Genomic DNA, 16,308 nt, shown 5'->3' on the forward strand with positions numbered 1-16,308 from the left:
TAGGTTAATTGTAGAAATAGTGTAAACCTGTAGGATTTTTGTGGAATGTTACTGGTCATTTTAGAGCGAGTTACCTGGTTTCAACCTGAAACGCTGACTTTCAGGCTTGAACTTACCCTCGCACACAGGCTGCAGTCCTGACCACGACCCGTTGAGCAGACACGTTCGCTCTGCCGAGCCCCTCAGCTGGTAGCCCATTTCACAGGAGAAGCGGAGAAGGCTCTTGGCCTTAAACTCATCTCCAAGCCGAGACCCATGTGCTGGGGTCCCTGGATCACCGCAAAATCCAGGATTATTTCCTATGGAACACAAACACGTATGGCAATACTCAATGCTGTTAGACTCGTTTAAAACAGGGCTGTTATGTTTAAAGGGAATGAAACTTTATGTAAATGTGTATCAAACACAGTTACAGTCATACAGCATTCTGGAAATCTCCTGAGAGATTTTCTTTATTACAGCACAAAAACGGAAGACGCTAAGAAATCGTTTCTGTGTAACTACAATCGAAATAGCTTATTAAAATATGGTTGTACAATAATTGATATTCTTTAGAAGAAATAAAATACTGGGGATGGTAAATGCAGGAATTGCTCGTTGGAAGTGCTGGTGAGGATGCTGACGAGGAGATGGGGGTGAAGGTGTGTTGGGAACGAAAAAAATCAAATGAGAGGTTTGATGCTTCTACACTGTGTCCATCTGCTGATTATGTTTATTTTGTTTATTATGTTTACATATTTTGTTTATTATGAAACATTCATGGAAGAATTAAGTTGATATTTTTTCCAAACAGGATTGATTTAACAATTGACGACAGAGACAGGAAAGATGTGGAAGAACTGAGAGGAAGCACAGAAAAGGAGGGGAAAACAGGGGCAAACTGAGTCAAGGTGAGCAAGCTTCCTACTCAGGCGCTAGGGAGACTCCTGCAGAGGAAAATGTGTCGCGATAGTGTTCAAAGGGAAGGAAGATGAAGACGACGCTGACGCTACGTCATAAAGGCGCACTTGGCTGGAACGGAGTAATACCGACTTCAGAGAGTGGCATCACTACCCAATACCTGGAATGAAGAGCTGACTGCGTCATGCCCACCTGTGCAGTGGGGCAGGGCTCCGCTCCAGTGACTGTCCTCCTGGCAAGTCCTGCTGCTGTTGCCTACGAGACTTCGTCTCCCTTGGCATGAGTAGTGAACCACGGCCCCAGATGTAAACAGGTCTCCAGTTAGGATGGCGTTGGCAGGGACCCCTGGGTGTCCACACGAAATAACTTAAGAAAAAAATCAAATCAAATCAATGAGTACATTGTTCCTGTTAAGCTGCTTTGTGTTGGTCAATGTCCCTTAGAGACTCATACAATCATCACCTATTAACAAAAAACACCCAGATACACTGCACACCGCTGCAGTGCCCTGTGGATAAGAAATGCCCATTTCCAGACGACCCTCCCCCTACCCCGAATAGTCACGTTACTGAAGTCCACGAAAGGGTCTGTCAATGAAGTTTTTGTTTGTTTTTTTTATTAGGTTAAGATAGCTTTGCTTAAGGTAGAAATTGATATTTAGGTTTTCAAAAAAGAAAGTCACTCTACCTAAATTTTTTCCATCTGCCCTTAACTGTATCCTAAACAAGCAGTGTTACACAAAATGTCAGAAACTAACATAGATTCACCAAGACTATTTCCATTATTTCTCCAGTTAGTATGACAATCATGCTTTGCTTGGGGACAAAACTCGGTCAAATCTGCTTCCTCTTCCAGTTCCCATGTCTAGAGAGACCATCTAACAATTTTTCTTTGAATAGGTGGCAATCTAAAATGTTTAAGGAAAAAAAAATAATAATAAATTACTGATTAATATTTTCCTCAAGTAGTCCACTCATTTCTTTATAATTACACCAAATCAGGCCCATCATCTAATCATAATTATCTCTCAAGAAGGAAAATTCTAGAATCCAGATTACCATAGGATGGTAAAGACATATCTCTCCCTTTCTATAAAGTCCAAAATTAGGGTTAGCCATGGGCAAATTTTATACCACGTACAAACAGCTACCTGGGCTGATGATGCCAAAGAGTATTCAAAGGCTCTGCTGGTTTAACATCCTCGAGGGGCTGCATTCGGTCACTGACAACCCCCAAGTGATGCCAGCCAGAGGGGCAGGTTAGAAAGGTTGGAAGGCATTACCCACCCCCTGAGTCACATAAGCCCTCCCCTGAGACTGTCTTACACTGACATCCACTCACTGGACAAGAGCAGTGTACCTACGGAGTCCTAAAAAGAAGGTAACTAGAGCTGAATCAGTGAAATTGTTGGTAAATGATCAGTTCCAGGTGAAATAAAAGAAAAAAATCAGTGGAACAGTATAACAGCAAAAATTGAGATGGAGGTTAGCTGCTGAAGCGCACGTGAAAACAAAACCTCCTCTGCGAGCGTGTATTCCCAAATTCATGGTAATTCCAGCGGTTAATGACCGCAAGTTGTGGGAAGTCGCCCCTTGGAAAATGAGATCAGTTAAAACCTGGTTCCTGGAGGTTGGAGCATGCTGGCATCATTGCAACAACCAATACAAGTCTCACAGACGCCAGGGAAGATGCAAGAGAAATCTTTGGGGAGAAAAACAAACAAAACTAATTTCTCTGAAAAATTCCCATGTGTGAAGGCACAGAAAACCAGAAAACATAAAGCTTGATGAGGGTAGTAATACATTTACAGGTGTGTTTTGTCATGTAAGCCTGTACGTTTGTTTTTGAAAGTCATCGCTCTCTTTCTCTGTAGGAATTCGTTGTTTTGTTACAGTTAGAATTTGAGACAGGTTTCCGGGTAGACTGAAAGGGCTTTGTGAGACCCTGACTTGCAGGAAAAAAGTCTCCGGCACCAATCCACTCTGAAAATGTACTGGAAACGCCGTAATTGTCACAGGTGAAAGCGATTATCACTTTTTCCAGTAAGTTCCATTTATAATGTGATTGTCATTTCCTATTTTTTCTACCCACACAAAATGAATACTAAAAAGACGAGGATTGTTTTGTTTTGTTTCTGACTGATTTTTAAAAGGCCAAGGAGAGTGACTCCTTTTCCTTCATTTTCAGACTATGTTTTAACAAGAAAATTCTCTCTGAGCTAAAGGACAATATGATTTTTCAAGTGAAAGAAAGTAATACTATAGCTATTTGGGTAAAAAAGAAAGTGTCCTTGTGAACCTATACGGTCTAAAATGTACTGTTAATAGTGTTTGGAGGGGAGCTATAGCGGCAGCCTATCTTGTCTGTCCTGAGCACCCCGTTCTTCACGGCAATCCGCCCTCCTCTTGTTTAAACCTATGGGTCGGGAGGAAGTTACGACCAGGACACTATCTTTTTTATCATGTTCACATCGGACTGTACCAGAAGCGCTGATGAGACCCAGATCAGGCCCCTCAGAGAGCACCACCCTTCCGGCCACAGACACTAGGTCAATAGATGGAGACTCCGTTTATAGCCTCTTGCCAATATTTCTGAACCTGGGTCCAGACAGATGCATGGTGTTGAGAGACTCGGGGTGTTGCAAGAGGCGCCGTCTGGAGGCCACTGGTGCTCGTTTGAACTGCTGGATTAGCCTCCCTGCTGGCCCGAAGCAGGAGACACGCAGCAACAGCAGACACAGAGACAGCCCGGTCCAGGCGGAGCCCGCGAGCCGGGTCCGTCTCCCTCTGGGGCCAGCTTTGCGAGCAGGCCAGCACCCCCGCCCCTTTCTTCCCGCGAAACTAGTGTGAGCTGCATTTGGTGATTTCTGGCCAACCTATAAAGTTGTCATAATAACAAATATGATTTGTGATGGGGGTGGGTAGAGAGAATTAAAAATCAGTACCGTTTTGAATACTTGAAAAAAACCATGTTCTGTTGGTGGTGTTCTTACAGGGCTCTGTGGCCAAAAGGACCCTCACTTACCCAAACACTTGGGCAAAGAGCGATCCCATAAGCCATTTGCCATACAGGTTAAGGCAGAAGATCCCAGCAAGTAAAATCCCTTCTTGCAGTGATAGACGACACTCATTCCATATTCAAAACTCTCGGGGAAATTCTGTTGCTCGTGACGAACGGCATTTTCCACAAAGCCTGGATCCGAGCAGTTCACCACTGCAAAGGAAAGCGCGGTGCACATTATTCAAATGCAGCTATACGTTCATAAACAAAACAGACAGACGGGCAGAGAAGGCAAACTCCTCCTCGTGGTTTTAGAAAGTTGGCAGGATGACAGCATGACAGCCAAAGTTTGTGAAACCCTGTGCCCTTGACGAATCCCACTTCCTGCTTTGGGCCGTTATGCTTCAAACCGTGTCAAGCAATATATCGGCTACGATAGCACCTTTAACAACACGAGGCTGACGGTCTTTAACTGTTTCCTAATAATAGGCTTCTTCAATGTAAGGTCTAAAATTCGTTTCCCTGGTTAGGTTTTTATGTTATGTAAATGTTAAAATAGAAACGGCTGAAGTTAGTCTACATATTTGTATGCGACTGTGGTACTTCAGGACAGCCTGGGACACAGGAATTAATTCCCACCCCACCATGACATGCGCTAATGCTTCAATATGTGCCTAAGTCATTTCTGTTATGTGTCTAAGGCAGAGAAAAATGACAACTCCTCTATCAACACTTAATAGAAGTGTAAATTAAGGCAGCCTCTGATTTAAGCTTCTTCCCCTGTAGAAACAGCTCCGGCAGCGACAGTGGGATGGGCCTGGTTCATCTGAATGACACTCTCTGAGCCTGAGTGCCGGCTGGCATCTGGGAGGGAACCAGCCACGTGCTTTCGCAGGTGCAGAGGAAAGAAAGAGCCCCAATTCTCTCTCTCTGACCCGCCCACCGCTGAATGGGACAGCTGCTGGGGAGCCGTGCTCTCTCCAGATATTTCTGGCTCAGAAGCCGGTAGCATGACAAGTTCCCAGGCAGCCACTGCACTCGGTGTCCCAGCGGCCAAAGGCAAACCCTGCCCGTCTGCACCCTGATTTCTCTCTGTCCCCAGGACGACGGGGTGGGCGGATCAGAGGCGGACAAGGGTCCCTTTCAGCGCTGCAGAATAATATCCTATCCTTCTGAAACCAATCCTGAGTTGATAGAAGAAAGACAGGTTCTTTCGAGTCAAGCAAACAAGTTTACGGAGCCCCGGCAAGTATTTTGAAGGCTCCATAGTGCATTGCACCTGCAATAAAACTGTCACCAAACCCACCGTAATAGCAGGCATTAGCTATTTGGAAAAAGTGTCACTGACTTGCACGATTATTTTTATGACCTGAAAAACGCCTGCATCGGCCTATTGGGCACTTAGAGTTGCATGTCAAGCCCAGGAGACAGAAACAGCTCCCTTGTGTCTGACCTTCAAAAGCAGGAAGGTGTTGCCTTGGCCCGAAGGCCAAAGACGCTATGGTGTCGAGTTTGAGCTTACATCGTGCTTAGAGGACGGTCCCCAAACCACAGCAGACTCTCTGCAGTGAGAGGAAAGGACACCGCTTAGGCGACCCACGTGGAGGTGCCGAGCCTTCCTGCGCCAGGGCGCCCGGCCCATGCCTCATGCGCCCTGGGACTCCGCACGCCCCACTGGGCTCCTCCTTCCTTTAATTCATAGTTTTATATTCGGGCCCAGCTTTCCTGAACGCAGCCTGATTGTGCGGTGGGTGAGAAAGACAAAGTGCACAAAGCAAGAGCCATTATGTGTTTGGGGTCAAGAGAAGGGTGGGGCTGGAAGCAAGAAGAGAAAGAAAAGAGAAGCAGTTATCGCTCCGGTAACGGTGAGGTCCGCCTGCATCCCCCCTTGGCCGGCCGAGGAGAGCAGGGCTCTCTGAGCCCCACCATGTCGGGAGGAGAGCTGCTCAGAATTCACGAGTTTCATGAAGTTGAGAGGACAGTCGAAGGTGAGGTGACTATTCAGTGTATCACACAGAATAAACATTTCCAACTTGTTTACTTGGATGAATCAAAATTTAAACGTAGGATTACCAGTCACCAAAAGCAACTTACGATGACTATTTTTCAAACATATGAAAGTTACCTTTCATCTTTTATCACTAACTGATAAGAATAAAGAAATTGGTTTTAGGTGTAATGAGACATTCGGGTTTGATAAAGAAGGTTCTGATTGATTATAGTTGATTCTAGTTAAATTTCAGAGGTGGGTGGGAGTGGGGGCAGGGAGACTGAGCGCCTCCTATGCGCCAGGCACTTTGCTAAGCGTTTCACGTGCACTGGCTTACTTAGAACTCATGGGAACCTAAGAGGAAGGTAGTATTTCTTTGACTGTTCATAGAAGAAAACTGATATTCTCCAGTGAACTTGAGGATTCACTACAAGACCCTGGATTCAGTGATGCAAGTTTAGTGAGTTTTTTTTGTTTCCTTTTTTATTCCTCTCTAAACAGAACAGAACCTTCACTCACCCCATATTTTCTTAATTTTCTTTATACTCGTGTCTGTAATAGCAAAGGACATATATTTTAATTCTCTGAGTTTAAATGGCCAATCCCACAAAACTGTAGATAAGAAAGAGAAAATAAAACCTCCAAACATTTGCATGTAACACAAAAATTATTACACAAGGAAAGAAAATATTAAGTGACTCATCCTAAAACTGCCAGACTTGGTATACTCATTTATTTCTCCTTGAACTGAATGAACTTTTTAAGCTCATGTTGACACATATTTGAATGTAGGAGACAAAGATTCAGAAAGCTCTTCTATAGAAACGGGGGCCTCTGGAACAGTAGGCATAATCTGATTCTTAAAATAAATGTGAAGACATCTGTTTTCATTCCTTTTTATGAAATTTATATCCATATAATTTATTTATTCCAGAAAGATATTACTACTAGCAAAAAGGATCCCTTCTTTTATTTATTTATTTTCCTGATCCTGTGTGTAAAGATAGAACCAGGGGGTGAGTCGCTTCCTGGATTGGAGGGTTCTGATTTATCACGAACACAGCTGGCATGGCCAGAGCTTTTCCCTGGGAAGGGCTGAGTCTGAGGGTAAAAGGTGAGTCCAGGGTGGAGAGACTTTGTGGAAATCTGTGTAAGTCAGCCTCACTTTAGCACAGATTTACTGGGAATTCATTCCAAAGTCCTCGTGGGGTTTCTCTTCTGCATCATTAATCAGATGCTGTAGGATTACTCAGGATGCCACAACTCATTGACCTCCACAGATTAGACATCTGAGAATCACATCAAGTATTTGGGAGAAGAAATCAAGCACGACAGGATGCTGATGTGAGACACAACACCCTGAACCATCTGGGGGTTTATTCAAGGAACCACATAAGGTAAGAATCAGGCCATACTGCAGTACACACCTTGAAGAATCCCTGGAAGTTTTATGAAGAGAGTAGCTATTTTTGTTAACTTTATGAGTTTCATGCCATTTTCTTCTGATGCTTCACTGTCTTTATAAGTCTGACCTCTTTGAATTCATGCTTTTCCTGGTCGAATAATATGCATGTAAATTCTGTGCACTAGATTGTATCTCTTAGTTCATAAATGAAGCAAAACAGAGCAATAGAAAATAACAGAAACACGAGCGGGAGGCACCCGGGAGATGAGGGGGTGATTTCCAATCCCCTCAGCACTCGGAGGACTGTTTGTCAGTCATCTCCTCCTTCATCAGACGTTTTTGAAGTGTCAGCTTTTAAAATTAAGTACTAATTTTAAAGTTCTGCTCTTCCAAAGGCAGTGTCAAGAGAAGGAGGAGACAAGCCACAGGTTAAGAGAAAATATTAGAAAAGACATAACTGATAAAGGACAGTAATCTGAAACATTAAAAAAAAAAACTCTTAAAACTCAACAATAAGAAGAGAAACAACCCAACTAAAAATGGGCCAAAGACCTTAACTGACACCTCAGCAAATAAGACCTACTGATGGCAAATAATCCTATGAAAAGATGCTCCACATCATATGTCATCAGGGAAATGCAAATTAAAACAATAATGAGATTCCACTACACACCTATTAGAACGGCCAAAATCCAGAGCACTGACAACAGCAAACACTGGCGAGGTTGTGGAGCAACAGGAGCTCTTATTCATTGCTGGTGGGAATGCAAAATGGTGCAGCCACTTTGGAGGACAGTTTGGATTTCTTACAAAAATAAACATACTCTTACCATACAATCCAGCAATCACGCTCCTTAATATTTACCCAAAGGAGTTAACAACTTATATCCACACAAAAACCTGCACAGGAATGAAAACAGCAGCTTTACTCATAGTTGCCAAAACTTGGAAGCGACCCGATGTCCCTCGGTACGTGAATGGATAAACTGGGGTCCATCGGGACGATGGAATATTATTCATCACTGAAAAGAAATGAGCTATCAAACCATTAAAAAGCATAGAGGAAACTTAAATGCATTTACTAAATGAAAAAAGCCAATCTGAAATGGTTATATACTGTGTGATTCCAACTGTATGACACTGTGGAAGAGGCAGAACTATGGAGACAGGAAAACGATCAGGGGTTGCCAGGGGCTGGGGGCAGGAGGAGGGATGAATAAGTGGGGCACAGAGAAACTTTAGGGTCATGAAAACACTCTGCAAGATATGTGGCGGTGGTGGATACGTGTCACTCATTGTGCACCTGTCCAAACATACAGACCGTCTAACACCAAGAGTGAACCCTCATGTCACCTGTGGACTCTGGGTGAGATGACGTGTCCATTCAGGTTCATCAATGATAACAAATGCACCATCTGGTGGGGGTGGTGACATTGGGGGGTGAGGTGGGGCTGTGCATGGGTGGGGGCAGGGGGTTTATGGGAAATCTCTGTACCTTCAGCCCAACTTTGCCATGAACCTAAACTGCTCTAAAAAATAACGTCTACTAAAAAAATAAGACCATTTCTATTTTTAAAGAAAAGGGAGGAAGGTAAGAAAAGTCAAAATCAATACTGAAGACTTTAAAACACATTCTAGCATTCTTTAAACTGCGCCATAGATATCTAAAGGACCTAGTATCTATCGTAAAACACCAAAAACCATTAATAAATGATAGGCATTTAATTTCTTCTCTCTCTCTTTTTGGCATAAGTTAGAGGAAAATGAAGTACAGAAACAAAAAGAGTTTTGATAATTAAAAGCCTGCTGTTTTGAACTTACTCAATCTGTCATTTCGCCAGAATGTACTGTGTGCAGTGGACAGAGTCTCAGGAGCCGTGGGGACCTTCTCCCCCTAATTAGCCCCCGGAATGGTATCTACTTAAAGGTATGAAGTATTACACCCATCTCTATACTGACAGTGTGCAGCACAGCATTCGGAACACAGTAGGTGCTTAATAAATATTAAATTAAGTTGAGTAGAAGGGTTTGGGGGGAATGGATATAGATGGTTCTCGTACACCTCAGGCATCAAAGGCACAGTTAGGCCATAACCCTGTGTGAAGATAAACTGAACCCAAATTGAAGGGCCTTCATTTGTAACCATTCTTTCAGTTGTGCTGTTTTTTTCCTTGTTGTAGAGGACAGAGAAAACAGTTTGATTAAAGGTGTTTAATCTTTTCCTAAATCTTTGCAGCTGCCTTACCGGGTGCCAGACACCTACAGCTAAGCCTTTCCACTGCTGTCCACGTGCTCAGGGCTCCTGGCAGACACGTGGGCCCCACGTTTCCCTGTGGGAGGTGAGGGTGAGGCTGAGCGAGTCCCCGTGCTCATCACAGCCACGTGCACCACGATACTCGGTCAGCATTTAGGGTTTGCCAAGGTGGCCCCACGTGGAAGGCAGAGGGGCTAGAGGTCATTTAGAAGCCAGCTTCCTGCCCTGGCTCACACATTCCGAGATGTCCCCTAACCCCGGTCACCCCGTTCCATGGCCCTGACTAATACAATTATAATATATAACCTATAACCTACAAGATGAACTTGTCAATGGCCAAGCTGACCAGAGCCCCACGCTGTCAGGAGACCAGCTGGAGCTTTGGAACAAGAAACCAGGGGCGTCTCTGTGAGATACTCCATCCCCCCCCAAACAGGACACACCCGAAGCCTGCTTTCTGGGGACAGTGAGAACAGGGAACCTGGGGTCTCTGCTCTTCACAGCAAGTCTTTACAACATTGAAAAGGGAGTTTTAGAGGGAAGTGGAATTAGGAGGCTTTACTTTGTCTTTGAGCTTAAGCCAAGCACTCTGATATAGACACGTGCCAGGCTCAACAGTTTGTAGCCAATTTCACATAACTGCTATTTAAAACATGCCTGGATTCCTATTCTGCTATTGTTGCATTTGAATACAGCTCCCTTGGAGCCCAGTGGGAAGGTGGGTGATTGTCAGAGCAAGGGACCTCCGTAAGTGTCTGCCTTTAATACCATATTATTACCAAAAAATCCAAACCAAAACAACGAAGAACTTCACCTTCACATGGAAGGACATGCATGCGTCTTCAGTAAGAGAGATGTTTTAATGGAAAATATTTGAAGGAGATGTTTTAAGGGAAAGTATTTGAAGCAAAACCTTAAATAGCATGAGCTCAAACATCTAGAAATACAAAAACTACAAAGCAGCATTCCCTCGGAAATTTAGGCGTTAGTCCAGATCTATGTGTCGATTTCTAAAGAAGTGAATTTCTAAAACTTGAGATTTAAAAGCAATAAGAACTTCTCAAATATATCCATAAGGCTAGAAGCTTAGGGACCAAAGATGTGGAATATATGTGGCAGAAATAAATAAGCACATAAATGGAGAGAAAGACAAACGGAAGACGAGTAGTCTTTGAAGTAGCGAATCCCAGGGTTTTTTGACTGAATATCTGGCCAATAGCAAGAAAGAGGCCATGGAGCGATTTGCGTGTTATACTCAGAAATGTTTTCCCACCACAACAAAAGGCGCTTTCAGAAGCCCTGACTCTGGAGGGGAAGCTTCACCCTCTACGCACGCAGACAGGCTCCCGGGTGTTATGATTCAGCCCTCACTAACCCCGGAGGAAGCTCTCCTACCTCGGCAGGTGGGCAGAGGGCTGCTCCACTGGCCGTTGCTCCTACACTGGGCTCGAGATGCGCCCTGCAACAAGTAGCCGGTGTTGCAGGTGAAGTTCACGACATCATTCAGGTTGAACTCGCTGCCATTAGTGAAGCCGTGCGCAGGGTTCCCTGGGTGGCCGCAGGTGATGGCTACGGAGGAAGACAGGTCCACGTTAACAAGTCATCACTCTCACTTGACATTCCTTATTAATACATGTGCAGGTATGTTAAATGTACGAATTGAGGGGTTGACAGCTAATCAGATATGTTGCAGATTGTGTTTATATTTGGAAGGGAATATTGAGAGAAAGAATCATGGGCTGAATCCACAAGTTTTTATTATAATCGTGGAAAATAACTAGCGCCTGGCAAACGTACTTTCTTCATCGTCATCATTATTATTTCTTACATCATGATAGAATATCAGGTAATTTTAAAATAAAGCAGTGAAAAACAAGAGATGCTAAATTTTTGTATTAATTGTGAGTTCTGAATTTTTTCCCCTTAGAACACACCAGCTAACTTTGTGGAACTCTCATCTTGAAACATTATAGGGACTTGGATGATAATTTAAATTGTGTATGTATAAATTAATCCAATATGAATTTAAACATCATGAAATTAGCAAAAATAGGAGTACATGCTCAAATCATATTTTCTTTGACATTCCCTATTGTATGGTCCTTTGGAACATAGCCAACCCTCACTATGTCATGTCCACAATAACAGCAATATAAATCAGGAACATATCCTTCACTGGCCCTTTCAAAAGAAACACATTACAGTTGTAAAACTGGTGTTTTCCTTCTCATTTATCTTGTCAACAATTTTTTCTTCTAAGTAAAGCTTTCACCTTTGAACTGTGTACAGTTACCACAGCACTATCACAGAGAACACCTGTCACTGTCCTAAACTTACATCAACAATCCCTTTGTTTAGGAAAATAAAGAACATATTAGGAAAAAAAATTGGTTTAAAAGGAAATTTGCATAAGGGTACAATTTCTTCTAAAAACAGGAGTCAGCATTCGTCTCTCAAGTTATGAAGTTTGAGGACAATGGTTACATACAATTTCACCTCTTTATTAAAGGGACGACTGCGTACAAACTCTCTGCGTTCTTGATGAAGCAATGACAAGAACACAAAACAACACAGACGCTTGAGGGGTGGCCACCGTGGGGCCCCTGCAAAGCCAACCTGCAGACTCGGACCCAGCACCTCTATCCTCCTCTGGTGGGATGCTGTTTCCACCTTGTCGTCCTGGGACAACGTTGGGGGAATGAATGCCTGACATCCCTCATCCTGGGACCCATCTGAGATGAGCTGGTGAGCAAACTCAATGTGGAGGGAGCCTGGAGGAGGCGTCGGAAGGACATGGAACGGGAGAAGGACCAAAGACGGAAAGGGAGGGGCGCCCACGTTCTCTCTCTTCCGACAGCTCTCCATCCTTTCTCTGAGCTTAAACGTGTCTGTGTTATGACCTAATGACAAAAGAAAACACCACGAAGGGAAGCACCCGCTGACTTAGTTCACAGGCTGTACTTACGGACACAGACTGGGGTGTGTCCGGACCACTTGTGGTCTTGCAAGCATATCCGGACGGAAGTCCCCACGAGCCGGAAACCGGGGTTGCACTGATAAACCACGGTGTCCCTGTAACTGAAGCCGTCGCCGCTGATGTGGCCGTTCACGATGGGATCCGGGGAGCCGCAGTGGCCAGCTGAAAAGCAAGCAAAACCAACAAAAACACGCTGGAGAGCTTGCCTTCTATAAAAGTACCACATTCGTGGAGAAACAACAGAGTCCCACGGAATGGCACGGGGAACTCTATTCAACATCCTGGGATAAACCAGGATGGAGAAGAATATACAAAAGGATATATATGTATATGTAAAACTGGGTCACTATGCTGCACAGGAAAAATTAACACACCATTGTAAATCAAGTATACGCCAATAAAAAAAATCTAAACTTATGAAAGTACTACATTCAAAATTAGTTTATCTTTATTGTCCAGTGACTGACAGCACTGAATGCAAACATTATTGGAATTTTTTCCATTTATATATTTTTTATTTGATAGAGTTTTCTTCAACTCATGAATTTTTCTCAACAATTGCGGGTAACATAAGTAATCGTTCAAATATAAAATTGTTAGAAGGTATTTACTCAGTTATGGTTTCTCCGTTTATTTCTTTTACTTATTGATATTTTATGTTATTTATCTATTTATTCTATTTCCAAATAAAGGCCAAAAGAAAGGAAGAGTCACTTGGAATTAATATAAGTTTTGTAACCCTATTGAAAATGGGTAGCAAAGAAAAGGATGGAAGGATCTCCCGTGAGAGACTAGATTCCTGAACTATCTGTGAAATTCCAAAGGAAGGATTGATATCAGAAAATAAGTTCAATTTCAGAAAATGTCCATTTGAGTTATGTTTGAACTGATGTCTAGGGGAAACTGTCACATCCTCAGTTGAACACAGAAGTCCAGAGCTCAGGGGAGGGACACCCTGCAGACAGAGATTTAGGAAAAGCTAGATTACAGATGGAGGCTGAACCCAACAGGTGGCTGAGCTCGCCTGTGAAAAGTATGTACAGCAAGGAAAGAAAGGGCCCAAAGACGAAACTGGGGTGAACATCAATACTTAAGGGGAGGAAAACAGTACTGATGTGAGGACTCTGATATGTAAGGAGGTCGCTGGCAAACAGGGTGTCAGAGAAGCTTCAGAACCAGAGGGCTTCCAAGTGGGGAAGGAAGCTGGAGGAATTTTCAGTCCTTCGTGAGTCGAAGGCTGAGGAGTGACAAAGCTTCTTTGCCTGAAAAAGCTTTAATCCGGGTCCTGACACTCCCCCCAGGCCCACCTGTGCACCTCCTTGTAAAAGCCAACTTTAGCAAGCACCCTGCTAAGTCACCCTACAAGAACCCTCCAGCCTCAACATCTGATCCAGTTTCTCATCCCCACCCGCCACTGGTAGGTGGGTTCAGCCAGAACCCCTCCAAGCCCTGAGGTTCCCTCTCAGGAATGTCCCACCAGTGCCCCCTCCCTGCCCCTTGGCTGTGACCCCCACGGGCCCACACGGCATCTGGGGTTGAGCCATATCTTTGTGAAATCCCATCACCCTGGTCCCTACACCAATCGCTAGGGTCCTAAAAAAAGTCTGCCTCATTATCTTTAAGGAGCGCCATGAGTATTCTTTCTCTGTAACAGTAGGAAGGTGCTGTGTGGTCCGGGAAAACTAGGAGAGGCGGGATTCCCTTCTTCTCTTTCGCTCTCCTTCCACTTTCTTTCCCTCCCCTCCATCCGTCCTCCTCTCTGCCCCTCCCGCCCACCTCTCCCCTCCTCACGTACATGGAAAGAGTATCTTGTTAACAAACTATGGAGCATTAGCAGTAACTGACATGAAAAGGATGTGAGTGACACATGGGTTTCGGATAGACAAGGAGAGTTCCTAAATTGTCCACTAAAACTCGCTCCTTAGGCTGGAGTGGCTGCAGAGCGTTTTGGGGTGGATTTCGCCTGGCCACTACCGCCCCGAATAGAGCACCCAGCTGCTGGTGCTTTACTCAGAGCACAGCAACCCCAAAGCTGAGAGCATGGCCAAAGTACTGTCATATGACACTCAGGGTTAATGCCACCATTCTGGAAGAATTCACAACAGTACCCTCTATTTCTGTTTAAGGCAATGCAGCTGCATTGTGTTATCCTAGGTTTGAACTAGATCTGTTATCAGCAAGATGACCTTGCAGAGGACAGAGGGAGAAAACCGCATCGGTGATAGGTATCCCTCTTTGAGCAGAATCTCTGCCCCAACATTTGTAAGAGGTCGGGTCAAGTTGTGCTCGATTCGCTTGATCTCTTGTCACCTCCGCAGCTTTTCCACTCAGCCGGATCCAGACCGATAAAGCTGCTTCTGACCAGAAGCCAGATCGCCTCCCCCCACACCAGGCGTGACTCAAGCAGGGAACTGGGAGGAGGCTGAATGTTCTCCGGGGGTTGAAGGGAGAGCTTCTGAGGCTGTTATCCTGGAACTCGGATGCGGGCTCCCTCCCGGAGGCTGGGCTTTGCACGGCCATCTCCGTCAGATAGAGACGTGGAGCCCCACTCGCATCCCCGAGACAAGAAAGGAGCCAGAGCCGCCACGCGCGGGCCCACTGCCCGGATGCAGCCACTTCCGAGGCGAGAAGGAAATGACGTAATTTCTAGAAGCACACACCAAAATAACACACTCCAATCCTCAAAGAGAGTGTGGGCCACCTGATTCCTGGCTGTTACTCTAGAGAATGTCAAGCATTTGGGGGGTATCCTGAACCTGATCAGCACTCCAAGAGGAGGGACCCGGGCTCAGGGTAACCGAGATGCTGGAAAGGGTACATTGCGACAGAAAGTCCCCCTCCCTCTCCGTGATCTGCACAGCCTCACTCTTGACTTGGACAAACACGACTGGCTAGACTCACTTTTAAACCTCAATCATATTGTTTTCATCTAAGTTTTCAGTAGGAGCACATGCTTCAAGGCCGCACTCTCTGTTGAAAGCCCGGCAAATAAGCACTCCTCACGGCAAGGAGATATCTGTGCACCCCAGACACCAGAAGGCAAGGCTGACAGGCTTGTGTGGAAACAAAGGCTTCCAACAGCAACTCTTCTCTGACACGTGGACGCTTCAGTTCTGGGAGGAACTGGCCTTAAAGACCTAAAGAAAATCAGGGATGTCTTTCAAAAACACTCCCTTTCAGCTCAGTGCCTGAAGGAAGAATTGACAGCCTCACCTCAAACTTCACTTCCTATTTTAAGTACATGTGGATGATGTCACTTCTGGATCTGAAGCTGGTAGAGAACAATCTGTTTGTCACTCGTATAACTTTCCAGCCCTCAGGTGAGTTCCTCTTTAAAACATTCAAAGCCTTAGACCAATTATGTGCTATTCACAAATACAGAATATTTCACTTACAGCATTTAACCAAAATTTCAACAGTACCATGTCGAAATGTTGTAGAAGGGAAAAACTGTATGAGGTGGAATTTGAATTCAATGTACTCTGAGCTCTATTTCAAATTTAAGGTTCTGTTATCCTGTGATAATACTGGGATATGTCCTTTGTGAATTTTTTTAATGTAGCCCCAGTTTTGTTATAGACACACTATGTAGAAAGCATTTCTCTATCTTTGTAACTATGTTCAGATATCTGCTGACCGTCTAACATGTATTAGTCACTCATTAAACATTTGATGAAGTGAATAGAGATAAAGTAACTTCACATTTTCGAAGCATTTCCAAATCCACTGTCTCCTAGGTGGCTTTCCTTTATTGGCAATAATTGAATGCTGACTAGCTGTGG

General features: G+C 44.3%; 1 protein-coding gene across 1 annotated transcript in view; it reads right to left on the minus strand.

The window, feature by feature from the left end:
• Window positions 1-16,308, minus strand: part of CSMD1 (CUB and Sushi multiple domains 1) — a 1,741,289-nt gene that overhangs the window by 33,440 nt on the left and 1,691,541 nt on the right. Inside the window, exons 53-57 of the mRNA XM_060001344.1 lie at window positions 12,515-12,688; window positions 10,945-11,118; window positions 3,925-4,113; window positions 1,093-1,266; window positions 117-299 (exon numbers count right to left, since the gene is read on the minus strand). Coding sequence (XP_059857327.1) covers window positions 117-299; window positions 1,093-1,266; window positions 3,925-4,113; window positions 10,945-11,118; window positions 12,515-12,688 — 894 coding nt within the window. The remainder of the gene's footprint in view (window positions 1-116; window positions 300-1,092; window positions 1,267-3,924; window positions 4,114-10,944; window positions 11,119-12,514; window positions 12,689-16,308) is intronic.

Source organism: Delphinus delphis, chromosome 21, assembly GCF_949987515.2.
Source record: "Delphinus delphis chromosome 21, mDelDel1.2, whole genome shotgun sequence".
NCBI lineage: Eukaryota > Metazoa > Chordata > Mammalia > Artiodactyla > Delphinidae > Delphinus > Delphinus delphis.